This window comes from Eretmochelys imbricata, chromosome 5 (assembly GCF_965152235.1).
Source record: "Eretmochelys imbricata isolate rEreImb1 chromosome 5, rEreImb1.hap1, whole genome shotgun sequence".
Taxonomy (NCBI): domain Eukaryota; kingdom Metazoa; phylum Chordata; order Testudines; family Cheloniidae; genus Eretmochelys; species Eretmochelys imbricata.
This window is the reverse complement of record NC_135576.1, coordinates 5,334,292-5,360,318: the sequence shown is the minus strand read 5'-3', so window position 1 is coordinate 5,360,318 and position 26,027 is coordinate 5,334,292. Positions and strand designations below refer to the sequence as shown.

General features: G+C 44.1%; 1 protein-coding gene across 6 annotated transcripts in view; it reads right to left on the bottom strand.

Annotated features, from left to right (window-relative positions):
- The window catches only part of UBAP2 (ubiquitin associated protein 2), a 133,120-nt gene that overhangs the window by 75,612 nt on the left and 31,481 nt on the right, over positions 1-26,027 (bottom strand). For 5 of the 6 annotated variants that reach the window (XR_013346103.1, XM_077816609.1, XM_077816611.1 and 2 more), the window contains exons 2-6: positions 20,766-20,905; positions 14,869-14,946; positions 12,226-12,336; positions 6,016-6,169; positions 3,743-3,820 (exon numbers count right to left, since the gene is read on the bottom strand). Coding sequence is in view for 4 of the 6 variants with exons in the window: in XM_077816609.1 (XP_077672735.1) it covers positions 3,743-3,820; positions 6,016-6,169; positions 12,226-12,336; positions 14,869-14,946; positions 20,766-20,864 (520 nt within the window). In the remaining 2 variants the exon portion in view is untranslated. Of the gene's footprint in view, positions 1-3,742; positions 3,821-6,015; positions 6,170-12,225; positions 12,337-14,868; positions 14,947-20,765; positions 20,906-26,027 lie in introns of those variants that run through there. The other variant, XM_077816614.1, reaches the window with a different exon arrangement.

The window sequence follows — 26,027 nt, the reverse complement described above, 5'->3', positions numbered from 1 at the left end:
AGAGGAGCACGGCCCCTAGTCGGTTCCTCCACCACTTGCACCAGGAAGTTGTCCCCAACACTCTCCAAAAACTGCACTGCTGTATTGCTCTCCCAGGAGATGTCAGGGTGATTGAAGTCCCCCATGAGAACCAGGGCCTGTGATCTGAAAACTTCTGTTAGTTGTCTGAAGAAAGCCTCCTCTACCTCATCCTCCTGGTCTGGCGGTTTATAGCAGATGCCCACCACAACATCACCCTTGTTGCTCTCGCCTCTAAACTTAACCCAAAGACTTTCAACAGGCTTTTCTCCAGTTTCATACTGGAGCTCTGAGCAGTCATACTGCTCGTTTACATATAGTGCAACTCCTCCACCTTTTCTGCCCTGCCTGTCCTTCCTGAACAGTTTATACCCATCCATGACAGTGCTCCAGTCATGTGAGTTACCCCACCATGTCTGTTATTCCAATCACGACATAGTTCCTTGACTGTGCCGGGACTTCCAATTCCTTCTGCTTGTTTCCCAGGCTTCTTGCGTTTGTGTACAGGCACCTAAGATAACTAGCCAATTTCATACTGAGAAAGTAGTGTATCAGGAGGCCTCTCCTGTTGCACCCTCCTCCTTGTGTCTCCTTCCCATATCCCACCTGCCCACTTACCACTGGGCTTAGGTCACCATCCCTGGCGAACCTAGTTTAAATCCCTCCTCACTAGCTTAGTAAGCCTGCCTGCGATATCTCAGTATGTATCGTACAAGATATCTTAGTATGTATCATAATTGCATGTTGTAACGCTATCAGGCAGTAATTGCAAGAAATAATGCTCATAGATATTACTAATACTCCTTAGGGATAAATTAAACTTATTCAGGAACTTAGGTCTTGAGAAGGAGAGATGAAGATACTGAAGACCCAGCTAAAAAGTTTTCATTCTTTGACTCCTTTCCAAATCAAAGATTATACCCTCTGCTTATTAAGAGAGATTAAGGTCTGAGCAGTAGAGTCACTCCAGTAGGCAATATCTTAACACAAGTGCCAGGGCCGGCTCTACAGTTTTGGCTGCCTCAAGCAGTGAAAAAAACTGCCAGCGCGGACAGCAAAAGAAAGAAGCTGCCATCCATTTGCCACCTCAGCGGGCGATGCAGAGAAGCTGCCGCTGAATTGTCGCTGTGGCCAGAGGAACTGCTGCCCCTTTCGAATTGCCGCCCCAAGCACCTGCTTGGAACGAAAGTGCCTGGAGCCGGCCCTGACAAGTGCTTTTGCCTTCTACTAATCAGCCAATAGTACAAAACTGCTCCAGACCCCAGCTGCTGTTACACCGGCTTGTACTGTTTGTACATTGTAAACATAGCACCATGTCCAGTGCACACAGCTAGAAAAAATGTCACACAGTTGATTACAGTATCTCTGCTGGATAAGCATGCAGCCTACAGAGGGTGAAAATCTCAGAGCAGGGGTTTCTATGGAGAGCTACGCACCACTATTGCCACAGGATTAGCCCCATTCCTGCCACTTTCAGGGATGAGTACACGTCGTCATTTCTCTAAATCAAGCTGTTCTCCTATAAAGGAGTAACATGATGGCCCAGCAAGGATTCTCCTAGAAAACAGCCAGTAAGATTATTCCTGCCTGAGAAGGCAGCTTAAAATAGGAAGGGAGAGATAAAGTCCATTGTTCAAACATTAACCAACCCCTTATTTTGTATCTGGTGTCTAGATTTTTGAGTGACACGTGCATTAGAAATGCAGATACAAATGCTGCATGGGATGCCTCTGAACGGTGTTATTACTAGATTACATAAAGTGACCAATTTGCTCTCTATTGAAAGGGAAACTTTATCCCGGGTCTCAACTTTTCTATATTTAATGAAGCAGCAAGAAACCAGTTTTTATTGCATTAAGCTGACTGCAGGAAAATTTATATTTCTGCTAATATGCAAAGAGAGAGAGGTGGTCATGTGATCCTGAAAAGAGAAGACTTAACAGTGAGGAAGTGAAATGTACAGCTTTAAGCAATCCCTGCAGCTTTTAAGGATTACTGTAGTAAATTTTAACTAGGTATTTTTCTCTCCCAAAATGCACTCATCAACCAATGATCCAGAAGCATATGAAGAGAGAGTTTATCATCGACAGTTAAGAGCTACAGATGGCCTTTCATTAAATTAGCTCATTTATGTGACTGTGCAGTCTATTTGTTAGGCAGATATAGAAGTACCACACAATGCAATGAATTGTGTCTGGTTAAAGATGGTACACACAAAGCATTCCTTTTCTCAGTCTGGTATGCCAGCTTTCTATTAGTGATTATTAAATGCCTAGTTGTGAGACATTTAAGAAACTATCTAGTTATCCTACAGCACTTAGCCTCACTACTGTATCTGAGTGCCTAGGGTAACACCAGCAAACTTTTATTAAAACTGTAAAGAGTTGGGTGAATGTTGGAGACTAATTTTTGGAATACATTTCAACTTGGAGGAGGACACCATCAATTGAAAAACATCTAATTTAAATCTTTTTTTTTAATTTCTTTTCCTTACACCTCAGAAGCTTAAACAGAAATTTCACTTTCTCCACAAAAACTGAGCTCCACCAGTTTAGCACCTTTTGTTTTTTGGTGCGAAAACTCAGAAAATGGTAGCAGTTAATTATAACGTCCCCCTCTCTGAACCGCTACTCTATACACATACTTATCCTGGTATTTGCTGATTCACATGCACAGCCTGGTCATGTTCCTGCACTGCTCTGGAAACTACATGCCCTTGTTTCCTTCCAGTCCTTAAAACAGCAGGGTTAGATACAGATTAACTGTTGCTATCGTGTCACTGAACACGTAATTATCCTCAGGTATTATGCCAAGGATATGGAGTACTGCAAAAATATTCCATGCATATGAAATTAGAAGTATGCTACTTATTGCTTTTATTAGCTCTGACACACTTTTACCCCAGCTCCTCCTAGCAACAACCACTTGTCTTCCAACCCACAAGATACTACGGCTCCCCATGAACCCTCCCCCCATGCTAAAGAAATCACTTCACTCCCAAAAGCTACTTCACCCACTAAATCAACAGAAGCTTCCCCTGACTCCCAAATCCCCGATAAATCCAGATTTCACTCTTTCCCCTTATCTTCAGCGCAATACAATCTAGATTACTTCCTGAGCCTCTTGATTCCCTTTCTTCCCTCACAGTATCCCAGGTTCCCCTTAGCCTTCCATGTCATCTAGCTAGCAAGCCTCAGAGAAGCATGACGACCCCCCCATAGGGTACAAAGCAGAGATAGCATTCTTGACACCACCAGAATCCACTTTGAGGGACTGGCACACGTACAAGTCAAACTCCTCCACCCCTTCATTATCTTTAATAAAATAACCCAATGCTGCCCCACAGGCCATAGTGTATCTTGGGGGTCCACAGCTCTCCACTCAAATTTGACTTTCATGGGGTGGCTGGCACTCCCCATAAGAGCAGGTTATTGAGGGCTCACAGCCCAAATGCTGGATCTCTTTGGGGTCAAGTGACAGATCTGAGTACGCCAGCCCACAGCTGAACCTGCCATGCAGACTTGTGCACCTTGTTTAGGTCACTAAAGCCAAAAATGTCATGAAAATCAAATTACACATTGCTTATTCTTATGGAACCAAAGGGCACAGACTATTGTATGTGGCTGGGCTTTAAAAGCTACTCTTCTTTTTGAGATCTAAAAAAGCCGGTTATCCTTTGAAGAGAAAAGTTGTGATTGTCCACACAAAAGCACCACCACATTACCTCTCCCACGGCCACGTTTCCCACGGTCTGAAGGCCTCTCCCCTTGACTGTTGTCCACACCGTTCTCTTCTACTCGAACTGGGGAGAGAAGACAGAAGATTGATAGGGCAGGAAATTTTATCTTTACATTTGTAAGAAGTTTGAAAAGAGAGTAGCAACAGATTGCGTAGCTCACAGTTTCTAACGAGCACCTAAATAAACTGCTGGATTTTCAGAGGTGCTGAGCTGGTACAGCAGGTGAAGTAGAGGTGATGGGAGTTGTGGGTGCTCAGCACCTCTCAAATCAATACACTTATTTAAGCATCTAAACATGGATTTGGGTGCCTAAATGTAAGTTCGTAAATCTTGCACCCTGCATTGTGTGTGTGTGTGGGGGGGGGGGGGGGGGGGGGGGGGGGGGGGCAAGGGAGATCACCTTTTAGCAGGAACCCTACCTGGGGGAAATATGGGGCAACAGGAGCTCTGCCACTCTTTGGTGCTTCACACTCTCTCCCTGGCCTGTTCTGCTGACCTGTCTGAAGGGGGACAGGATCATGACCTCACCTCTCTGAGGCGGCAGCTAGCCTTAAACTGAGCCTTCCCTACCCAACCACATTCTGACTGTCCCTTGTAAAAGAACCAGTAGGAACTAGAAGGGGGTGAGGAAGAAGCCTCCCATCTCATGCCTTCCCTTTCCCTCACCTCACACACAGAGTCCACCAGAATCTGGTCCATTACATTTAACCTGCATGGGACACAATGTTTGTTTTTTTACAAGAACTCTATAACTACGTTCCGTGGAAAACCTCTGGCTGGATGTTTTGAAGTGTCAGCTGAAATCCAAAGAAGGGGGTCCCTGAAGGAAAATGATGACTCTCACCACTTACTACAGCACTTGCTACAGTTAAATGGAGACTCTGCACTGCACGACTTGTATTCAGCACTGCAATGGGGACATAACTATGTGCACATAAAGGTGCGGAGAGCACATTTTGCAAGATCTAGAACCCATTTGAAAACCCTAAATTCCAGATTTAGCACAGAGCCCAAAACTTGAAGGCCAAGCTCCATTTGTCTCTGACAAATAAATTCTGGGCAACTATTTTTTGGTTTTGGTGAATTAGGGCTTGTCCACATGGTCAGTTAGTACATGGCACACGAGAGCACTGTGCATTCACACTCTGGCTTACCGTGTACTAAGTCTCTGATAGTCCCTTATTTGTTCTAAACGCAACTTGCAAATTTCATAAATATCCGCTTTACATCATCTTCCAGATCATTAAACGAAACAGCATCTAGATACTATTCTATTCTACGTAAGTTCTTACAGACCCTGATCACGGTAGCATCTGAGGGCTTTTCAGTAGTGCATTAAGTAATGTGACTAACATCTGTCACATGTGGTTCATTCACTCATCATCTCTCCAAGGGGAGAATTGTGTGTGCAGTGTACTATTTTATATGGGTGGAAGTTTTGGTTTTTTTTTTTAAATGTACGTATATATTTTCATATGGACTTGGCATGTATTTTTTTTAATAATATAGTATGGGGCACTTTAAGAAATGGCTTAAACAATGGGTAACATACTCAAAGGTGATCTAATTCAGTACTACCTAACTTTGGAAATAGCGTTTGCAGCATTTAGCACTCTTTTGTGCAATGTATTTGAATCACTGTCCTTGAATACACTGTGGTAATTCTAATAATGTTTAGGTTCACACCAAACCCTTTCTATTTGTGTAGAAGCTTATCTTTTGTGCATGGGTGTGCTCATAATCCCCAGGATATACCAAGGCCTTTTCATTTTCCCTTAAGAGGGAAAAACATTTCATAAAACTGAGACCACCCTCAGGTTCTCCCACTCATATGACATGGAACCAAAACTTGGCTATTTGCTTGTTAAAAGAAATGTATGGAAAATGTATCAGTTTTTATCTGCTCTACAATGCTCAATATGAAGTCCTTACAAAGGTTCCATTCCAAATTTAAGTGCCGAACAGCGACTCTCAAAAGATTATGTGATCATAAAAAGGCAGAAGGTATTTCAAATAAATTCAATTTGCCTTTAAAAAGATAAATCAAAGATAAATTCTCTCGAAACCAAGACATGTAACAGCATCATGCATACCTGTTGCCAAAAAAACAAATGCAATAACTCAGTCACCACACTGAGGCTCTGCTGGACTTTATTCCATTAGATCCTCTTCTCTTTCATAACTCAACCAACTTCAGCGGCAAGGAAGAGAAAAACTAAGGCGACTAGTGCTTTAAAAATGAAGGTGTCTGTGCTTACACTCTCGGCCACGGTTGCCTCCTCTTCCCCGTCTGTTGGAGCTTCCCCGTCCACGGCTCACTTCCCTGTCCCCTCGCTTTTCTCTGTTCTCTTTGTTTTCTGAACTCTCTTTTCCAAGGCTTTTCTTCTTTCCCCCTACAGTCTCCCATGAAGTCTATTTGGGTGGAGAAGTATTAGACACAACAGATCAAAAAGCAGAGATAACCAGTCAACTTTCCAAAACTTTCCAGCCCAAACCCCAATTAATAGATAAATGGATCTCATGTGTATAAAGCCACAGATGTATATCATGTTTTTCACATGCTAAACTAGGACAGAGAGCAAGGAAGACATCACTGTGTGAGGGGGAAGAAGATACAGCTTTTTGAGAGCGGGTTTTCCCATGGAACATAGGTAGCACACATTTAATATCTCAAATCTTTCTAGCTGCAGCTGACTCAGGTTACTTTAAAGAAGTCTAGGTAGACAGCATAGCAGAAAACCTGCTAAGAGGTAGGCATTCATCCTCTCAACTGTTTTCAGAAGTCTGACTGGAAACAAACAGGACTGAATCGTTCCATCTCTCAGCATAACAGGGGAGAATGCATATTTGCAACAGGGAGAAAAGAAGTCAATGAGAGAGCAGATGGATTAGAAAATAAAACAAATGAACTTGGCTTTCTTGGAATCTAAGCACTGATGATCAGAGTATCAGAACAGCAGCTTGGGGAAACTGGGCCAAAACAAGTCAGCCCACTATGCCCAAGGACTGCAGCACATCGCATGTAGCATTGCTGTGTTCAGAAACCGCTGCAATGCCCAAGCAAGAGAAAGCAAAGAATCAAGGCTTGAATGTCAGACCTCTGCTCTCATCTTAAATCCACAGTTACATTCAGGATTCATGTCAGACCCTTAGGAATTACAAAACATTTGTAGGAGTTTAAAATGAAATAGCTAAAAAAAACCTTCTCAGAATAATATGGCAGTTGATAATATATTATGTAATTGTAGAATTAAGCTACTGAGCCATAGTTACAAAGCATGCATCTGATGAAGTGAGCTATAGCTCATGAAAGCTTATGCTCAAATAAATTGGTTAGTCTCTAAGGTGCCACAAGTCCTCCTTCTCTTAAAGCAGGGGAGAAAGATTAAAATTTATTTGCACAGTGTCAGTGTGCTAGGCACTTTATATACAGTTATGAGAATGAAGTCCCTGCCTCAAAGAGCTTAGTCTAGACAAACCACATACAAACAGAGGGCAATGTATACCTCCAACCACCATCTGGAATGCTGGATGAAGCTGTGACCTCAAGAGAAGCAATGGTACCAATCATAATGAAGACGAAGTTTGGCTGCCATTAACTCTAGGTCCTGCCCAGTCTCTCCTGAACTACTCAAGCAAAGTTTCCATTCAACTCAAATCAAAGTCCCCTCTCCTGAGGATGAGCTGTGACAAGCTACCCAATGATGGCTAGACAATGCAAAAGCCCCACGTTATCAAGGTAGCAACACAAACTGAATACCGTAATGCTTTAAAAGTAAAAAAATCAAAAATAGTCTGTGCTTCAACTTCTCCATTGGAAAGAGTTAGCACTACAAAAAGTTACTCTGGTGGCTCCCTTTCATGGCTAGCTGATTTTGGGAGAGAGTGGGGGGGTGAGAGGGGAGAGTGATAGTTACAATCCTATTTCAATTTTTTCTCAGGTGTGAGAGGCTGAAGCACCATAGGTTTGGGCTTCTCCTAAGCTGACAGGAGCCTGGACTATGAGTTGCACAAACAGGTGAAAGAATATGCAAAGGACATTAGTTTATATGTGGTAGAAAGCTTGATTTTCCTCCAGTACAGGAGGATTACCATGGGGTTCCAAGCGCTATGGTGGATGAAGCCTACTTACATGCTAAAATCCTGAGAAAGTTTGAGACATCTCTGAAAGGAAAGAAAATCCTACTGGGTAGACAACTTACAAGTCACCCTAAAAGGGGTAGGTCTCAAAAGGAACTGTCGTTATTTTGCTCAGGCATAAGCTGTATGCAAAGACCCAAAAGTTGGGTAGAGGCAAACAGACAGGAATTTTTAAAGGCCTCTATACTATTTTCTAACTAGTCTGTGGAGTTGGTGTCCCTCAACATGGGGAGAGATGTTTTGCTGGAAACAAAGACTCTGCAATAGCCTCTTTCAGAAGCAGAGGATCACAGTTCCCAGCAGTTGAGATCAGTTCTCACTAAGGAGGAAGAGTAGAATTCCTGCTGAAACTATCCAGGTGTTAATGTGTGTGTTAAGTAACAGGTGTAGAGCTATGAAGCAATCAAGTCCTTCCTTCTCCACTTATAAGAACTTCCACTAAAGAAATAGCTGAAGTGGAGGGTTTCATTAAGCCATTTAATGCTTCTTATGCACAGAAAGAATAATTCCTCTAGAAGGAAGAGCCGAGAGGAGTTTGGGTTTCCCTAGGGATATCTTCTAAGGCTAATGCTGGTATCCCCTAACAGGGAAACATCTTAGAGGAGAGGAAAGCCAGCATCAAGGTAACTCACTGCCAATAAGAGTCTGCTAAGTAACAAAGTTTTCAGCTGACCTTGTCTGAAGCAGTCCAAGCACCAGCTGCAGATCTGAACTTGGGCAGCAATGTAACAAAAGAGGCCTGTCTCGGGCAAAGTTATTGGTCTTATCTTAAGTGGCACGATGGATTGTTTGAAGGACCACCTTGGCACTCTAGCTTTGAAGGATTTAGCCAGCAAAACAGCTAGTCAGGCATGAAGACAGACGCTGACAATTTGAGTAATATCCCCAGCTGAAAAAGTATCACAGAATAATATCAGGGTGGGAAGGGACCTCAGGAGGTCATCTAGTTCAACCCCCTGCTCAAAGCAGGACCAATCCCCAATTTTTGCCCCAGATCCCTAAATGGCCCCCTCAAGGATTGAACTCACAACCCTGGGTTTAGCAGGCCAATGCTCAAACCACTGAGCTATCCCACCCCCATCAAATCCACGCAGACACACGTCCATTGGAACTTAAGTCCAACACCTTAACCTCTCGGCCATTCTGGTGAGTAAAGTAGTCAAAGGAACATTGCCTAATCCCTCCGTTGATTCTGTACATCCAGAAGAGGCTGTTAGAAATACTAGAGACGGGGATCTTCATAAAGCAATTATCAGACAGTCAGACGGTATGGAGGCATCAGTTCAAAGACATTCATTGGCAGTCTTTTGGATGCTCTACGAATAGAACTTTTAACTATTTTTTCTTGCTTTTCTGCCATCTCGGCCGCATTAAATAGACTGCTTACAAGTTACTGCAGCACTTTAAGCGTAGCATATATGAACAACTAGAATCCCATGAAAACGTTTGACATCCTATAGTGTCTTTCAGCCAAAGACCCCCAACACACTGATATTATTGATGCACGCTGAAGCTTTTTCATTTCACCTACCACTGGAATGTAGCCACCTGTGGGGCAGTTTGTAGCAACACTACACAACAGATAAGGACAAAGACGACTGCCTAACCAAAAAATTCCTCCTGCAATTAGGTAGACAGAAAAACTTCTCCAGCTGAACTTTAACCATGACACTAAAGCAAATGCCCTCATTGTAACAAAAAGTGACTCAGGGTCTAAGATCCAGTTTTCTCCTCTCTCATTCAACAACAGCCACTGGCTTTAAAGTCCTTCTGTGGCAAAGCATGGTGCTACTGTAATTCTATGGCTGCCAAGGTTGGCGGTGCGGAAGCATACCCTTGTAGAGGGAAGGCTGGGTAGACAGTACCCAGTTCTCAAGAGGTATCCTGGGTGAACTACCAAGAGACTGCCTCAAAAATAACTGAAAAAAGCTAGTGAAGATGCACAGCAGCAAATTTTAAGAGCAGCTTTAAATCCTTTCATTTCATGTAATTAAAAAAATGTATACTGAGAAACTTGGAAAACACTGCTATTTATGACATCAGTATTGGTTCCCAGCAGGCAGGCTCGGTACTACACTGATGTACAACCATCCAAGCCTTCCACACTTCTCTATGGTGAGTGACCAATTTGGAGTGGCTCTCCAAAGGGTGAAAGTGCTATGCTAAGCTATCAGAGTGCTGGCTTGTGTCTGATTTACAGAAAGCTTCTCTGCTAAACAGAGAAAACATTCTAAGACACAGTTGTGCTCTAGCCCATTTAGGTTACCCAAAGAAGCAAGTATTTTCAACTTGAAGACCATGAAGACTCAAACTTTTGAAGTCAGACTGAAATCATTATTTGCTACCATTAAAATGTGATTTTTTTTTTTTTGTTCTAAGTATGTATTTGGTCCCTGCGAGATACCCAAGAAACTCATTCAATGCTTTCTGCTAGTCTTGATTTAACCACCTATTGTACAGCAAGCAATAGTTAAGGCTAAAAGCTAAAAATAACCCTAACTAAATGTTAGGTGCTGGGGGTGTGCTCCAGAGGACGGTGCTGCTCTAGGGGACTGGGGGCTGCCTGAGCAGTAGCTAGTGCCGCTGGCGCCAGGCCTACCCCAGCTGCTCAGATGGCCCTGGGGTCAGCCGTACCAGCCATTGCAGCTATGGAAGTCACAGAGGTCCCGGAAAGTCACATGACCTCCATGAAAGACTTGCAGCCCTAGCAATAGTCCACCTCAGAGGACCCCAACATCAAGATATAGGCTGAGCAGAGGAAGGTTTGTTTGTGACTGTTACCAGCTTACTTAAGAATTTCCTGTCCTCTCAACTAGAAAGATCCCAATTTGTGACCCCTACGCTTTAGAAGCTGAAACAGGATTAACTGGCTTGTAGCAACATCTGAGCAGGACATGTCTTTGCACTGACTCATTATAGGAGAGATAAAGGAAGAGGGTTTAAAAGGAAATGAAGTCCAGGCTTCCCTTCCCAGTTAGGATAAGATGAGGAAGCAGACTGGATCCCATCTGATAAATTTAAAAGGCTCTGCAGGAACAACTTTACTCCCATTTAGACTCTTGTCCACTACTTCTTGGGACAAGAAATTTGCGCTACTCTGTATATTATTAAACACATATTTGGAGATATTCCTCTCCCCTCCTCTTAAAGGAATTCTCACTAATGAGGCTATTAATGAAACAAGTAGCTATTTGCCATGTCCTACTGTTCCATTTTTAGAGTTTGAACTGTAACTCCTCAGGGCACAGACCTCATCTTAATTTTACACTTGTTAAGTGCAGTGCGCACCTATGGAGCGATACTGTATATCTACAAGTGGCTGCTTCTCCTGTTACAGCAGTGAAAATTGGCTGTTCATGGCAAACACACAAGGCTGTTTACTCTGGATCATCTCCAACTGCCTGAGACATCAGACTGATTAGACATGGCAGCACATAACACTGCATTTGCCATTAAGTACCAGATCCAGAGGTGGAACTAAAGTGGTTTTGTTTATATGAAGTCTTAGACCTGGTCTACACTGGGGAGGGGATCGATCTAAATTACACAACTTCAGCTATGTGAATAACTTAGCTGAAGTCGAAATACTTAGACCTACTCACCATGGTGTCTTCACTACGGTGAGTTGACTGCTGCTGCTCCCCCATCGACTCTGCCTGTGCCTCTCGTGGGAATCGATGGGAGAGCACTCGGGGGTCGATTTATTGCGTCTAGAGTAAACCCGATAAATCGACCCCCACTGGATCGATCACTGCCTGCCGATCCAGCAGGTAGTATAGACATACCCTTAGTGTTTATCAGAGGGACTCAGCAGTAAAGTGACAGGACAGCAACAATGTTTTCAAAGCTTAGTTTGGGGTTTGGGTGTTTTGTTGTGCATGCCTGAGTTTTGTTGTTTTAAACGTTTTGTTAAGGCAAAGTTACAATAAAACATTAACATACTACATCATACATCAGGATCAGGTTAATATCCGAAGAACCTAGCTAAAGATTCTGGCTTGCTGGCTGGGAAGCCCTCCTGCTCTGAGCATGCTAAAAAGGGTGACCAAATTTCTCAATACCTATGTTCCTTTTTGTGCTTCTCTTGTGTACTACTTGGCATGAAAGATTTTTTTTCACTCCAAGGACAGTCCAGATTTTACCATATCAATATGTGAGTGAGAAGTCTCCCCAGTCTTCATTTCTTTTTTAGGGAGAGCTGGAAGGAGATAGAGGGATTGGAGATTCCTGAGGTCAAGGGCTTGATTGTTCCCCCACAATCCACTCCTAGAAAGTGGAAAAGGGACCATAACAAAAATATGCTGTTTTGTTCACAAGTGGATCCTTACTGTGTCTGAGTTTCCTTCCAGCAGTATGTTGATTGCTCTATTCACATCCCCATTACAATCATGTAGCGCCACTATGCATTCATCCTGGTTCTTCCCCGTCACTTCCATGAGCTGGTAAAAAAAAAAGTTAAAGCCATATTAGATATCAAACCATTATTAAAAGGAATAAGGCGAGAATTAGTGCTACTCCAGACTCTCCCAAGAAGAACACTGCTGCTGTACCAAAGACGAACTGAAATGCTGTGTTTAAAATACATATATTTTAAAGAATTGCTTGAGATCCCAGAGTCACTAACACCACATTTGCAGACATACAGGACAAATAAATACAGTTTAAGGGTGACCTGAAAAGCCTAACCTTTGCCAAGATCTAAGCTCAGGTTTCTGTGTTTGCTTTTTATTTATAACTTAGGGCACTGGTCCCCAAACTGTGGGTGAGCCCCCCATGGGAGCGTGGAGGAACATTTGGAAGGTGCCCGGGCCAGCCTCCATGGGGGGCAGGGAGGGAGAACCACCCAGCCACACTCTGCCCACCAGCTCCTCTTTGGCTCCGGCCCCAGACCAGGCCCCGGCCTTGGCTCCTGACCGCAGCTCCCGCTCCCAGCCACAGTCCCAGCTCCTGGCTTTGGCCTTGGCCCCCAACCACGGCTTGGTCCCACTCCCGGCTCTCAGCCCCAGCCCCTGGCCCTACTCCCAGGGGGCACACACAGATTACATTACAGGTAAGGGGGGAGTGACATAAAAAGCTTGGGGACCACTGACTTAGGGTCAGATAGCTGTGTACAGCAGAGAAGAGCAAAAGCCTGAGGAAACCTTCCCCACAATAGACCACAGAGCATCATGGCCACAGCAGTCTCTGCAGTGCGCTTTCGGGGAAGGGGAGGGATGACTGACTAGATATAATCTTTGTAGTGGCAGATTCAGCAACCCAACCTGTCCCCCCTACCCCCGACAAAAAAACCCAACATGTATGTTGAAGCCTCTGCCACATTCTGGTCCCTGCAGGTAGTGTAGCCCTCCTATGCAGAGTCTTGGAATCCTATGCATTTCCACACTTAATTAAGTGTGGAAATGCATAGGACACAGGTTATGCTACAAGCAGGGAATACACGATTTGGCTCCTGGTGTGCACCCATTGCCATGGCAACTGAGCACATACCAGACAATTGTGTAATGTAGACATCAGGAAAAAGTACAGAATAAAGAATGCCTCAGACCAGGCTTTATAAATGAAACCGAAGAAAATGCCACTGGAAGGAAGGGAACAGCTGCCATGCAGTCACCCTAAGCTGGGCTTCTAAGTGGGTGGACTGCTGGATTCTGCACCAGCTGAAGCTGCTGATTGCTTTTCAACAGTAACCCCAATAGTAGCACTTGGCAGCAAGTGATAATCATAACCCAAGGCACAGCAAGGAACTGAACTCTTTATACTGCTTAAGTTGCTAGTGATTACCCACTACACCAGGATAATTAGAACCCTAAAGCCTTGTACCCAGATCCTGGCATGCAAATGGAAGAGGAACTGATGAGAAGCAGTTTGATTTTACCATGAATTTATTTGCAATTTTAAGCCTACACATGCTCTTAATGATCTGGGAACTCAGTTTATTTTTTTAAAAAAGATTCAGTTCACCTTTGAGCTATGTTTAAACTTCAGCTTTTCCTGAAAAGCTGCCAAGATGTTAGCAAATGCCGTTTACACAGGTGATAAATACTTCCCACGTATGTGTATGCACAAGAGCTAAATACACTTTGGATTATTATATATTATCATTATTATTCTAAAGATTATTAAGCAATAGCAGCTCATTAGAAGGATGCTGTATCTTAGGAGATTAGGGTACGGACAAGGACTAGGTGGATAAGGTTCAATCCAGACAAGCCTAATGAAACACTGGTAGGTCAGAAAAAGCAATCAGAAAAATTGACAACAACAATATTGGCACCTCTGACTGAGGCTGGCACTTGTCACTGAGTTTTTCAGTTTGAGGATCTTGAAATATCTTGGGCTGCTTCCACCTGGGACGAACATCATTTCGTTTTCATCTGCATGAAACTGTTGTGACAGTTTCTTCTGAAAGCTCACCTTGTTATAATCACCCTGAGATTAGATGTGAGCACTATGAGGTACATAGTGCTTTAACTTGGGCTCATCTAGGAGCTAGTGCAGAAGGCACCTATCTGGTTATTACACAGGGTTTAGCAGACCTGCTTATTGTCCTCTGCGTGGCGTTCTGGCTGTTGATTTGGACCAACAAAGCCCTACCTGGTATGAGATATGCCTACCTGGGAGACTATCCCCCATGCAATACAGCCACAAATGCAATCAGCGGAGGTGTTTAGGTTGATTTAAATGGGAGGAGGCTACTGGCAGGGCATTCTCTGTGAGAAGTCCTGTATTCTGGAACTTGCTTCCCACCACAACCGGGATTCATTAACCTTCAGGGCATGCTGAGAGACCATGGGCTCCCCACTGCCACCAATGGGCTTAATCAAGGGGGTAGGTTGAAGGATACAGGATGCAATGTGAAAGCTTCAAAGAAATCACTCTGTCCTCTGAAACCTGAGCAAACAAAACCATTAAGCACCAGACTAATGCTACATATAAAAGTTAATGCACCAGTAGTAACATGGGAAACGTACTTGTTTCACTTTATCTTCAAAATCTGCATCATTCTTATCATAGATCATCTGAGCGAGGCGAATCTGTTCTGCTGTTGCCTGAAAAGTGCAAACATCCAGTAAGGGTCCCAAAAAGTTTAATATAAAACAAAAACTTGTGACTGTACTCATGTACTATGCCTCCCACTGTCAACACACACCAATTTTTTCTTCCAAAATTTTTTAAAGAGGAATACAAGGAACAGGCTCAGAAGTTACATGAGGAAGGAACTAAAAGGGCCTCATCTAGACCAGCTTTAAGGTTGGGGAGAAGATATGTCAAGGATAAATTAATCTACACTACAATTGTGACAGTCAGGGAATCTAGATAAATCCTAACCATGCCCCTGTAACAGAATAAAAGTCCTACAGAGTCCAGGTGCTTTCACCTTGTTGTAGGGACAGCTTCCATCTACACTACAGCTTTGTCAGTGCGTAACCAAGCCCCTCGACTGTACTATAGTATTAGGTCTCACATTTTCACTTGTGAACAGTCTCTTGTTTTCCCTGTAAGCACTAAACTTGTTTCCTTTGTCTCAATCTGTCACTGAATAATTTTGTTAATGGCTGTTTTTGTTGTTGGAAAGGTTGGTGCTTTGGTTATAGGTTTGGACAACAGACCCACACTGGCAATGTCAGGAACCCCAAGAGCCACATTCGACTGGCATAACAGAGCACACTGCAGCTGCCCTCATCTTTCTGGTGAAGCAGCAGCTGCCCATGGACATTAGTGGCCACATCATGTAATGCTACATTTTGATCCATCGTGTGGCTTTCAGGGATCTATAGCCTCTGTGGGATGAACCTCTAAAGAAAAAAGGAAGGGGGCTTTGGGCCACCTTTTGCTCATGGGCCTCATTCCATTCCCTCCCGAAACATGAAACCTTTTCTATCTGCTGCATACTAAACTGAATGCTGGGGAGATGATTGAGGTCCCAAGTTGATGCTGACACATTGAGAAAGACTTTAGTGAAAAAGGGGATCATAACTATCCATGGAAGAACAGAGGTGAAAACCCACTGTCGAGGGTGAATCTCATTACTACGAGGCCACCTCAGAAAGGTTGCACAGTAAAATTCTATTCCTTGGCTACGAGTCAAAGTAGCCAACACCTCTTTCAAGAAGAATGCCTGTGCTGTTAGGCGTTTACCACAAGCGCACAAGTTAAAGAAGGCAGACAGCTATCACTCCTGCAACAAGTCTAAACACTGAGTGGAAGAGTTTAAAAATTGTTTTCAACACACCTCCCTCAGCTGCAGACTTACTGAGGAGTCATTGCAGCTGTCCCACCCAGTTCCTTGAGGAAAGTGGCATATGCAGCGATGAAAAGTCAGATTCCAGGCTGCAGGACAATCAGTTTGTACTGATCACAGTACTCAGTCCTTTGCATTTCAAGGTGTCCTACATATATTATCCTCACAGAGTAAGTCAGTGACAGAACTGAGAGAGTATTCAGGAGCTCTTAACTCCCAGCTCTATGTTCAATCCAACAGATTATTTTGCCTCAGTTAAAACTAAGCTTTTCAAATCAGGTTGCACCAAATGCATGTAAGCACACACCAGTAAGCATTTGGGTACCTTTACTGTAAAGGAGCAAGGTCCACCAATAATTTTAGGAACAAAGTCCCAATAAGTAAAAACCACTTGCTAGGGCTTATTTAGTGGCACAATACTCCTGTCACGCTACGGCATCTGTTTCCCCGTTTCTGATAACCTACCCACTAATTTATCTCAGTGAAGAATTTAGACAGTAATCACAACAAACAGTAGATGAAGTGAGCTGTAGCTCACGAAAGCTTACGCTCAGATAAATTGGTTAGTCTCTAAGGTGCCACAAGTCCTCCTTTTCTTTTTGTGAATACAAACTAACACGGCTGCTACTCTGAAACAAACAGTAGCATTCCTGAACAGAGACAACTATTTGACCAGAAACAAGAAACCAGTTGTTTTATCCCTGCTCAATGCTTTTAAAGAAAACCAACCATTGTTAGACAAAAAGTAAAATCTTTTGGAACTTGACTGTAATACAAGGTGTGACACATCCACAAAGAAAAACTGGAAATAAAGGCCTTATCTACACTAGGATTTTTTGACTTGCAGATCCCAATGGGTGCAACACCACTAGTGTAAGTATCAATAGTATCTGTATGTACACAGAGTTCAGGAATGTAACCATTGTCCTATTACCCAGAGTTAGAAGATGGTGGTAAAAGCTCCTGAACCCTGTCTGTACTATGGCTATCTTCAGTGGAGCTGCACCCATTTTGAATTATGAGGCCAAACAACACAGACACTGTTACCAAACCAGCATTAGCCATAGGACGTGTCGCTTTCAATATCTGCAGTCTGGTTTGCCCTTATTCAGTAAGTGTCAACTCTATAACTAGCACTGTATTAGCCCACAAAAGGTTGCGCCCTCATTTTTAGTTCTTATGACTAACAAACAAGACAGCCAAGTTCTACCTGTCCGAAAAACCTTCACCAATCACAAAACACACTCACAGGGATTTTTAATTATTTGTCTTACTACCAACACACAAAATCAGAAAGCAAAAAAACCCCAAAAAATCAACTAACACAAATGTTACAAACCCAGTGTAACAGTGATACCATTCAGAGGAAGGAAAAATGTGTAATGTAATTTCTTATTCAATTCAAATTAAGAGCAGCATTACACTGTGGGGTTTTAAGGTGACTTCCGAGGTTAGCAGCATCCTCTCAATTCAGATAAATGAATAAACAGTGACCACAAAGTAAAATACAGCACATTTCTGTTGGTTGGTAAGCTCCTTCATGCAAAAGTGCCAATGTGATATCTGAAGACAGCACAGAGAAAACAGGACAGTCAGTACTTAGAATAAGTAATTCTTCAATTGACCAAACCAGCATCACCTTATGAAAAGGGAGGAGAGAAGAATTTAGACACCACATGGGAAAACTCAGAAGATTTACTGTATCCAAGCTGTCAGGTTATAAAAATAAAGCTTCTCGCCAGGAAAACCACTTTCTGGGTCTCTGCAGTTGAGCGAGACACCAAGTTCAGGACTTACGAATGCAAATCAGAGGGGGAAACTTGGGGTTACATAGTAAAAGAGACTACTATATGAAGTAGAAAGTCAGCCTCCCCATACCACAAGTCAATCCAAGAGCCAAGAAGAGGCACCACTCCCCAAGTGAGCACCAGTAGCCTGCTATATTTTAAGATATGCTGACCTAAGACAGACAGACAGACAGGCTCTTGTCAGCCCAGCAGAACAGATGGGTGACTCCTGAAATAATGCCAGATTTTCAGAAGTGCTTGGCATCCAGCAGCTCCCAAGCTGTTTAAAAAATCTGGCTATTAGTGCCCAGCTTCTCTTTCCCTCCCCCACCCTGATGGACTGGCCTAGACCATCACTGCAGGGTTGCTGAGTCTCTAAACAATGGAAAGATGGCCTAAGTCCATCTGGATAGAAAGCTGGCTAGATCGTCGGGCTCAACGGGTAGTGATCAATGGCTCCATGTCTAGTTGGCAACCGGTATCAAGTGGAGTGCCCCAAGGGTCAGTCCTGGGGCCGGTTTTGTTCAATATCTTCATTAATGATCTGGAGGATGGTGTGGACTGCACCCTCAGCAAGTCTGCAGATGACACTAAACTGGGAGGAGTGGTAGATACGCTGGAGGGGAGGGATAGGATACAGAGGGCCCTAGACAAATTAGAGGATTGGGCCAAAAGAAATCTGATGAAGTTCAACAAGGACAAGTGCAGAGTCCTGCACTTCGGACAGAAGAATCCCAGGCACTGCTACAGACTAAGGACAGAGTGGCTAGGCAGCAGTTCTGCGGAAAAGGACCTAGGGGTTACAGTGGACGAGAAGCTGGATATGAGTCAACAGTGTGCCCTTGTTGCCAAGAAGGCTAACGGCATTTTGGGATGTATAAGTAGGGGCATTGCCAGCAGATCGAGGGACGTGATCGTTCCCCTCTATTTGACATTGGTGAGGCCTCATCTGGAGTACTGTGTCCAGTTCTGGGCCCCACACTACAAGAGGGATGTGGAAAAATTGGAATGAGTCCAGCAGAGGGCAACAAAAATGATTAGGAGACTGGAATACATGACTTATGAGGAGAGGCTGAGGGAACTGGGATGGTTTAGTCTGCAGAAGAGAAGAATGAGGGGAGATTTGATAGCTGCTTTCAACTACCTGAAAGGGGGTTCCAAAGAGGATGGATCTAGACTGTCCTCAGTGGTGGCAGAGGACAGAACGAGGAGTAATGGTCTCAAGTTGCAGTGGGGGAGGTTTAGGTTGGATATTAGGAAAAACTTTTTCACTAGGAGGGTGGTGAAACACTGGAATGCATTACCTAGGGAGGTGGTAGAATCTCCTTCCTTAGAAGTTTTTAAGGTCAGGCTTGACAAAGCCCTGGCTGGGATGATTTAGTTGGGGATTGGTCCTGCTTTGAGCAGGGGGTTGGACTAGATGACCTCCTGAGGTCCCTTCCAACCCTGATCTTCTATGATAAGTCCTTCATAGTCAGTGTCAACCTCAATGCCTTCACAATACGAATCTTTTTTTAATCTTCATTGTACCACTTCCTGTGGGTACACCCCACCTGACAGGTCTCTGGAAGCTTTCTGGATCCTGCTGCAGATGCCTTTTTGAGTGTGGTCCCTATCGGCCACTGAGAGAAGCTTCAGTCTTCCACGCAAGCTCTAGCACTAACTACAGATCCTCTAGCACGGTGGTTTTCAACCTATTCTCCATTGTGGGCTGCATACGCAGCTCCCTCTGTGTTCTGTGGGCCGCATCCACACAATATATATTCTACCTGTATGGCCACATGGGCTGCAGCTGTGTGCTCACTGGGGCCCACGGGTTGAGAACCACTGCTCTAGCATCAAGATTCTAGCCTCTGGACAGTAGAAAGAGCTGAAGTCTGAAAAGATGTGAAGAGCCTGTGGGATAAGATCCTGGCAGAAGACTAGCAGACAGCCTTGCAGTTCCTTGCTGATCTGGAGCACTGCTGAAGAACACAAGACTAGCGTGGATGTAGGAATATGGATCCCAGGCTTGAAGCCAGCAAGCAGTTTGCTCAGTAACCCAATACAGTATTAAAATACAAGCTACTGGACATGCTTGCCAAACTGATACAATGCTTTCTTCCCTCCCCCACTCTCAGTCTTTACTAAACCTAGGGCAGCGGTTCTTAAACTATGGGGCAGGCCTCCCAAGAGAGGCGAGGGAATATGTCAAGGGAGGTGGGAGCTGTGCGCTTTTCATTTATTTATTTTTTGGAGGGGGGGGGGGAGAGCTCTAGCTGTCAGCCCCAGGTGACTGGTCCTTATGCAGAAGGGCTGTGCACACCCAGGAGGCAGGGATAAAGGGGACAGCTGCAGTCCCGTCACCTGGGCTCTCCCCCACACTCCCAATCCCTCACCTGGAGGCAACTCAGGCTCTCATTCCCCGCACCTCATTCCCTCACCAGTAGGCAGCCCGGGCTCAGGCTCCTCCCCTGCCCCATCCCTCACCTGGAGGTGGCAGGGTTCCAACTCTCAGCCCTGCGGAGGCAGCAGCAGCACAGAACTAATGGTGGCAATGGGGCGCCAGGTCTGCTGTGACAAGTGATACTGACGAATATCACTTTTCATATTGCCTTCCTTACTTCTGTGCAGTGCTGCCTTCAGAGCTGGGCACCCAGCCAGCAGTCACTGCTCTCCGCTACGCCTTCAGAGCTGGGTGGCAGTATATATACTTGTGGGAGGGCGTAAACAACAACTACAGACACAAAGAAGGGGGCCCAATCAAATACGTTTGAGAACCACTGACCGTGGGGATGGTTGCAGATCATAATATGCCACTTACTCTCAACCTGAAAGACAGACGTTGCACAACACCTACCTGTACGACTTGTTTCTGTGGTTGTGCTGGCTGTGTGGTTGAAATCTGTGTTTTGTCCCGAGTGCCCCGGGTACGTTCACTGCCCACCGAAGTCATCATATACAGTATATACAAAACAATGTATGTACAAAATAGAAAATCTGAAATAAAAGGAAAAAACGTATCAGCTGGTTAAGACAGGATACATATCCTTGAACTACAGTACCAGAGATATTACATATCCAAACTCAAGGAAGAAGGGTAAACTCACCCACATGATTTATTGCCTGTCTCTTACCATTAAGGCATGAAAATACAACTTTTTCAACTGGCTAGGAGCAAAATAGCATACACAGAGACAACTACTGTGAGTACTTAGGCAAAAGACAAATTCAATGCATAACTGGCCATCGGCATGGACAAATATTCTTAAATGCATCTGCAGTAAACTACATACAGAAATTAGAAACACCGCTGCATGCCCAATTTTTTCAAATACAGGCCTACAGTAGTTAGGAGCCTTTTTAGAAGTTACCTAGGAATTTTATAGCTAATCCTATTATTGCTATATCCTGGTCTAATTTATTATTTTTCATCTTCTTCCTCTTCCATTTACACATAAATACAATTTTTATTGACCAAGACTGAACTCAGCCATTAAGATTTCTGATGTGATAGTTAAAATGTATTCAATAGATTCTGGAGAGAAACACAGTATTTCCTGAACTCTTACATATTTAATTGGAAAAAGGCTGCCTTTACCAGGAATTGACTGTAGCATGATCTGAACCGGAAGACCGTGTTTCACCTGGTTGTATGAATAGGTTTGCCAAAGCCAAACAGTCCTTCAGGCTAAATTTGTCTACAGAGCTCCAACATGAATAAACCTTCACAGCAACTGCACTTTTGCATTCAAAAGACCCAAATCAAACAGAACACATGTAATTGAAGCTCAGCTGGCAGTGTGATCTACATGAAAACTAAGTAGTAGTGGACACTATTTAAACTAAAAAGTGCATCAGTTATGTCACACACTACCTCGCCTTGGCTGTTCAGTAATACTTCACATATGCATTGCAAGACAACAACCTTCAGCAGAGTTTAAAGTAACTTCCTTTGATAAAAGTTCTCTAATGGTAAACTTGAAATACTCATATATCCACTAGCACTTCTTTACACAAATAGCTTTTGAACTATACTATCTGGAAAAAACAGTTAGTGTCCCTCTGAATTCCAGTACACTGAAGATTTAAGTTCAGGTAAACTAATTATACCTTTGAGTCACTTTTGTTTTGTGCTGCCCAGGACATCATAAGTTGAATCCAACTTATAAGCAATGAGTACGGTAGTCTGTACACAGAGTCTGGAAAAAGCATTACTACATTTCAAAGACTAAGGCTGATAGTTTCACACTTTGGTACCTGAAGTTACACATCTAAACAAAATCAAAATGGCCCCATTGTCTAAGAGGTGCTGCACACCTGCAACTCCCACCGTCTCCAACTTGAGTTGTGTGCACTCAGCCCCCCTAAAGCCAGCCCATTTTTTTAATTGCTAATTAAAGATTTGGGTCCCTAAAGCTAGGCACTCACTTGAAATGTCTAAATCTACTTGCACTAAATAAGTTCGTCTCTATATTATGGAAATATCCAAGTTTAACATATGGTTGGAGCTCCGCTATTTTATAACATGGTTTCTTTTTGTCTGTACAAACAGAAACCAAATGGAACCATGTTAAAGAACCAGGTTTTAACCTTCGATGCCTAGGCTAACACAGAGTTCCTCATAATAGGCTTATAACCTTTTTTGCCTGCCCACACAGACCAAAATAAACCATTTTATTACACAGCTGTGCCACAACCACCTTTCACAACCATGTTTACTTTCCAGTGTGAAACAACTCCTTAAAACACACACACACACGGTTTTAGTTCTATTGGGAAATCAAACTGTACAGCATGGTTTGGCCTGCCAGCATGCATAAAGACAAATACTGTTAGTGTTATAGCAGAGGTTGTTTTGAAGTGTTAGCCCTGATTAGAGACCCAGATTAACACCCTATTTTTTAACCCAGTTATTACTCAGCTTCACCCCATCCGTGCTGACCAGCAAGCCAGTGTTATAACCTGGCTCAGCTGCAAGCAAGAACAATCATGCTTACAGTCTAGGGTTGCCAACTGTTTAATCGCACAAACCCAAACACCCTTGCCCTGAGGCCATGCCCCTGCCCCCCCCTTCTCCGAGCCCCCCCCCCCATCACTTGCTCTCCCCCACCCACACTCACTTTCACCATGCTGGGGCAGGGGTGCGGGAGGGGGTGCAGGCTCTGGGAGGGAGTTTGGGTGCAGGAGAAGGCTCAGGGCTGGGGCAGGGGTGCCGGAGGGGGTGAGGGCTCCAAGCAGCGCTTACCTCGGGCAGCTCCCAGAAGCAACCAGCATGTCTGGCTCCTAGGTTCAGGGGCAGCCAGGCAGCTCTGCACGCTGCCCCTGCCTGCAGGGACTGCCCCCAGAGCTCCCATTGGCCACGGTTCCAGGCCAATGGGAGCTGTGAAGTTGGCACTCAAGGCAGGGACAGTGCGCAGAGACCCCCAGCGGTCCCTCTGCCTAGGAGCCAGAAAGACATGCCAGTCGCTTCCGGGAGCCATGCGGAGCCAGGGCAGGTAGGGAGCCTGCCTTAGCCCTGCTGCGCCACCGACCAGACTTTTAGCAGTCTATTAAAATCTCCTGGATTGGTTTCATTAGCCACCAGGAGACTGATTCTGATTCCAGGAGACTCCCGGCCAATCCAGGAGGGTTGGCAACCCTATTAGAGTCATAGGGTACATCTACACAGCAAAACACAACAAAGAAAAAACATGACAGCAAGTCTCAGAGCCCAGGTCACCTGACTTGGGCTCCCAGTATAGAGCTAAAAATAGCAGTGTAGCTGTTAGGGTGCAGAGTGGAGCCCAGGCTCTGAGTTCTGGCAAGGTGGGAGGGTCTCAGAGGCCAGGCTCCAGCCCACACCCTAACGTCTATACTGCTATTTTTAGCCCTATTGTGGGAGCCTGAGTCAGTTGACCCAGGCTCAGACACTTGCTGCAGCAGGGTTTGGTTTTGTTTGTTTGCTTGGCTATGTAGATGTACCCACAGAGTTTAAGGCCAGAAGGAACTGTCAGATCATCTAATCTGACCTCCTGCACATTCACAGGCCACTAAACCCTACAGTTACTCCTGCATTGAGCCCAGTAATCTGGATTAGAATAATGTATTACAGCCCTCCAGAGACTAAAATTTAAGCATGTTTCTTAAAAACCATTGTTGAAAGCCCTGTGGAGATGCAATCTTACAAATAAAAACTATTACAGTTGAACCTCAGGGTTACGAACTGACCAGTCAACCACATGCCTCATTTGGAGCTCAAAGTATTCAATCAGACAGCAACAGAGACCAAAAAAAAAAGAAAAAAGAAAATCCAGTACAGTACTGCGTTAAACAAACTACTAAAAAAATAAAAGGAAAGCAGTACATTTCTTCGGCATAGTTAAGTTTCAAAGCTGTGTTAAATCAATGTTCAGTTGTAAACTTTTGAAAGAATAACCATAATGTTTTGTTCACAGTTATGAACATTTCAGAGTTACAAACAACCTCCATTCCCAAGGTGTTCAAAACCCAGAGGTTCTACTCTTCTCAGCTTGTATTCTGGTAGCTCCCAAATGCCACAGACACACCCTGGAAACCTCCACTGAAGACCTGACGGGTTAAGGGCTTGCCTACACAGTGAGTTAGTGCATGGCAGGCCAAGGTGTGAATCTACAGCACAACAGCTTGCTGAGCACTCTCGCCGTGTGGACATTGCTACAGCACTGTGAAAGTACCAGAGTGCAGTTTAACGTACTGCCAGGACTTTCACTGTACTGTAGCAGTGTCCACACAGAGCATTAGAGCATGGCAAACCGGCATGCTGTACATTCACACATCCTGGGTTGCTGCGCACTAACTCACCATGTAGACAGGTCCTAAGAAACCATGCTTTAAATGGTTTTATTGCACCACTGCACCTAGTGTGTACCAGCCAAGGAAACAGCACCTTTCTAGCAACAAGAGGGTTAGGGTCATGCTCTACACAGATGCTAACATTACTCCCTAACTCAGCATAGATAGGGCCCTGCTGTATCACTTCCTCACTAGAATTTCACCAAATTTCCACAATCATCCTTTACAGCGGTATAAGAAGAAATACCAGGATGGCAACAGACACCTGCTGCTTTCTAAATCAGAGGTTAGTATGGTGCTGAGAATTTTCAGTATTAAGTGGATATTGCTAATTATTTAAGATGTGATTTCACAAGAGCCTCTCCCCCTAACAGACTGGCTTCTCCTTCAGCTTGATCCTGTAGGTTAGTCAAATCCTTTTGACAGTCTGTTGCCATGGAAATGACCAGTATGTCACAAATTCAAGCATCACATCTTGACTGCAAGATCAAGTGAGGAGGATAAGATGGGCTGGGAGGGATAGAACTCCTGGTTAAAGATCTATTCAGGAAAGTTACAAATCCATTTGTCAGCTTTTTGTGTGTCAGAACAGTCCATGTTGATGTCTGGCCCAGTGTGAAAATCCCTTGATTGCAGTTCATATTTGACCTTGCAAAGATAAGTATTCCAGATACACTGCTGCTCCAATATGCACCCGGAACAGCTGTTTTTTGAATAAATGGATTCATGTTAAGCTACAGACCTTTACAGCACAAGTGTTGGAGGAGGGGGAAGTGCTCCAGTAACACAACAGACTGGACTTTCAGACACTGCTATAAAGAAGCAGTCACACTTTTCCTTACAACAGTAAAAACTCTGCTACTTGGGATCAGTTTCAGCAAATCATCCCAAGCCCATTGTAAATTAAGCTCACCCTCATCTGGGAGATACTAATTCCCTCTAATAGAAACCCATCTACTAGCTAAAACCCCCTCAATTTGAATACTGTTTAGCTTCTCAAGTGCTAAAAAACTCCTCACTGGAGGAGATCTGAAGGAGACCAGCCCTGAGCACTTTCAGAACATGATGCAAAACTCAACTTTAGTAATATCTCACAAAAGCCTTCCCACTGTAAAAAAGGCTAAAGAATGAATTTGTAGAAGTCTCCAAGTACAGTGGCTGGCTAAACCGCAAAGTGGAGAAGAGCAGGGACATTTACAGACAAACAACTCTTAAGTTCATATTTAATGCCATTGATTGTACAGAATCTAGCACAAAGGGGCCCTGATCCTTGATTGGGATTCCTAGACAGTATCATGAATACAAGAAT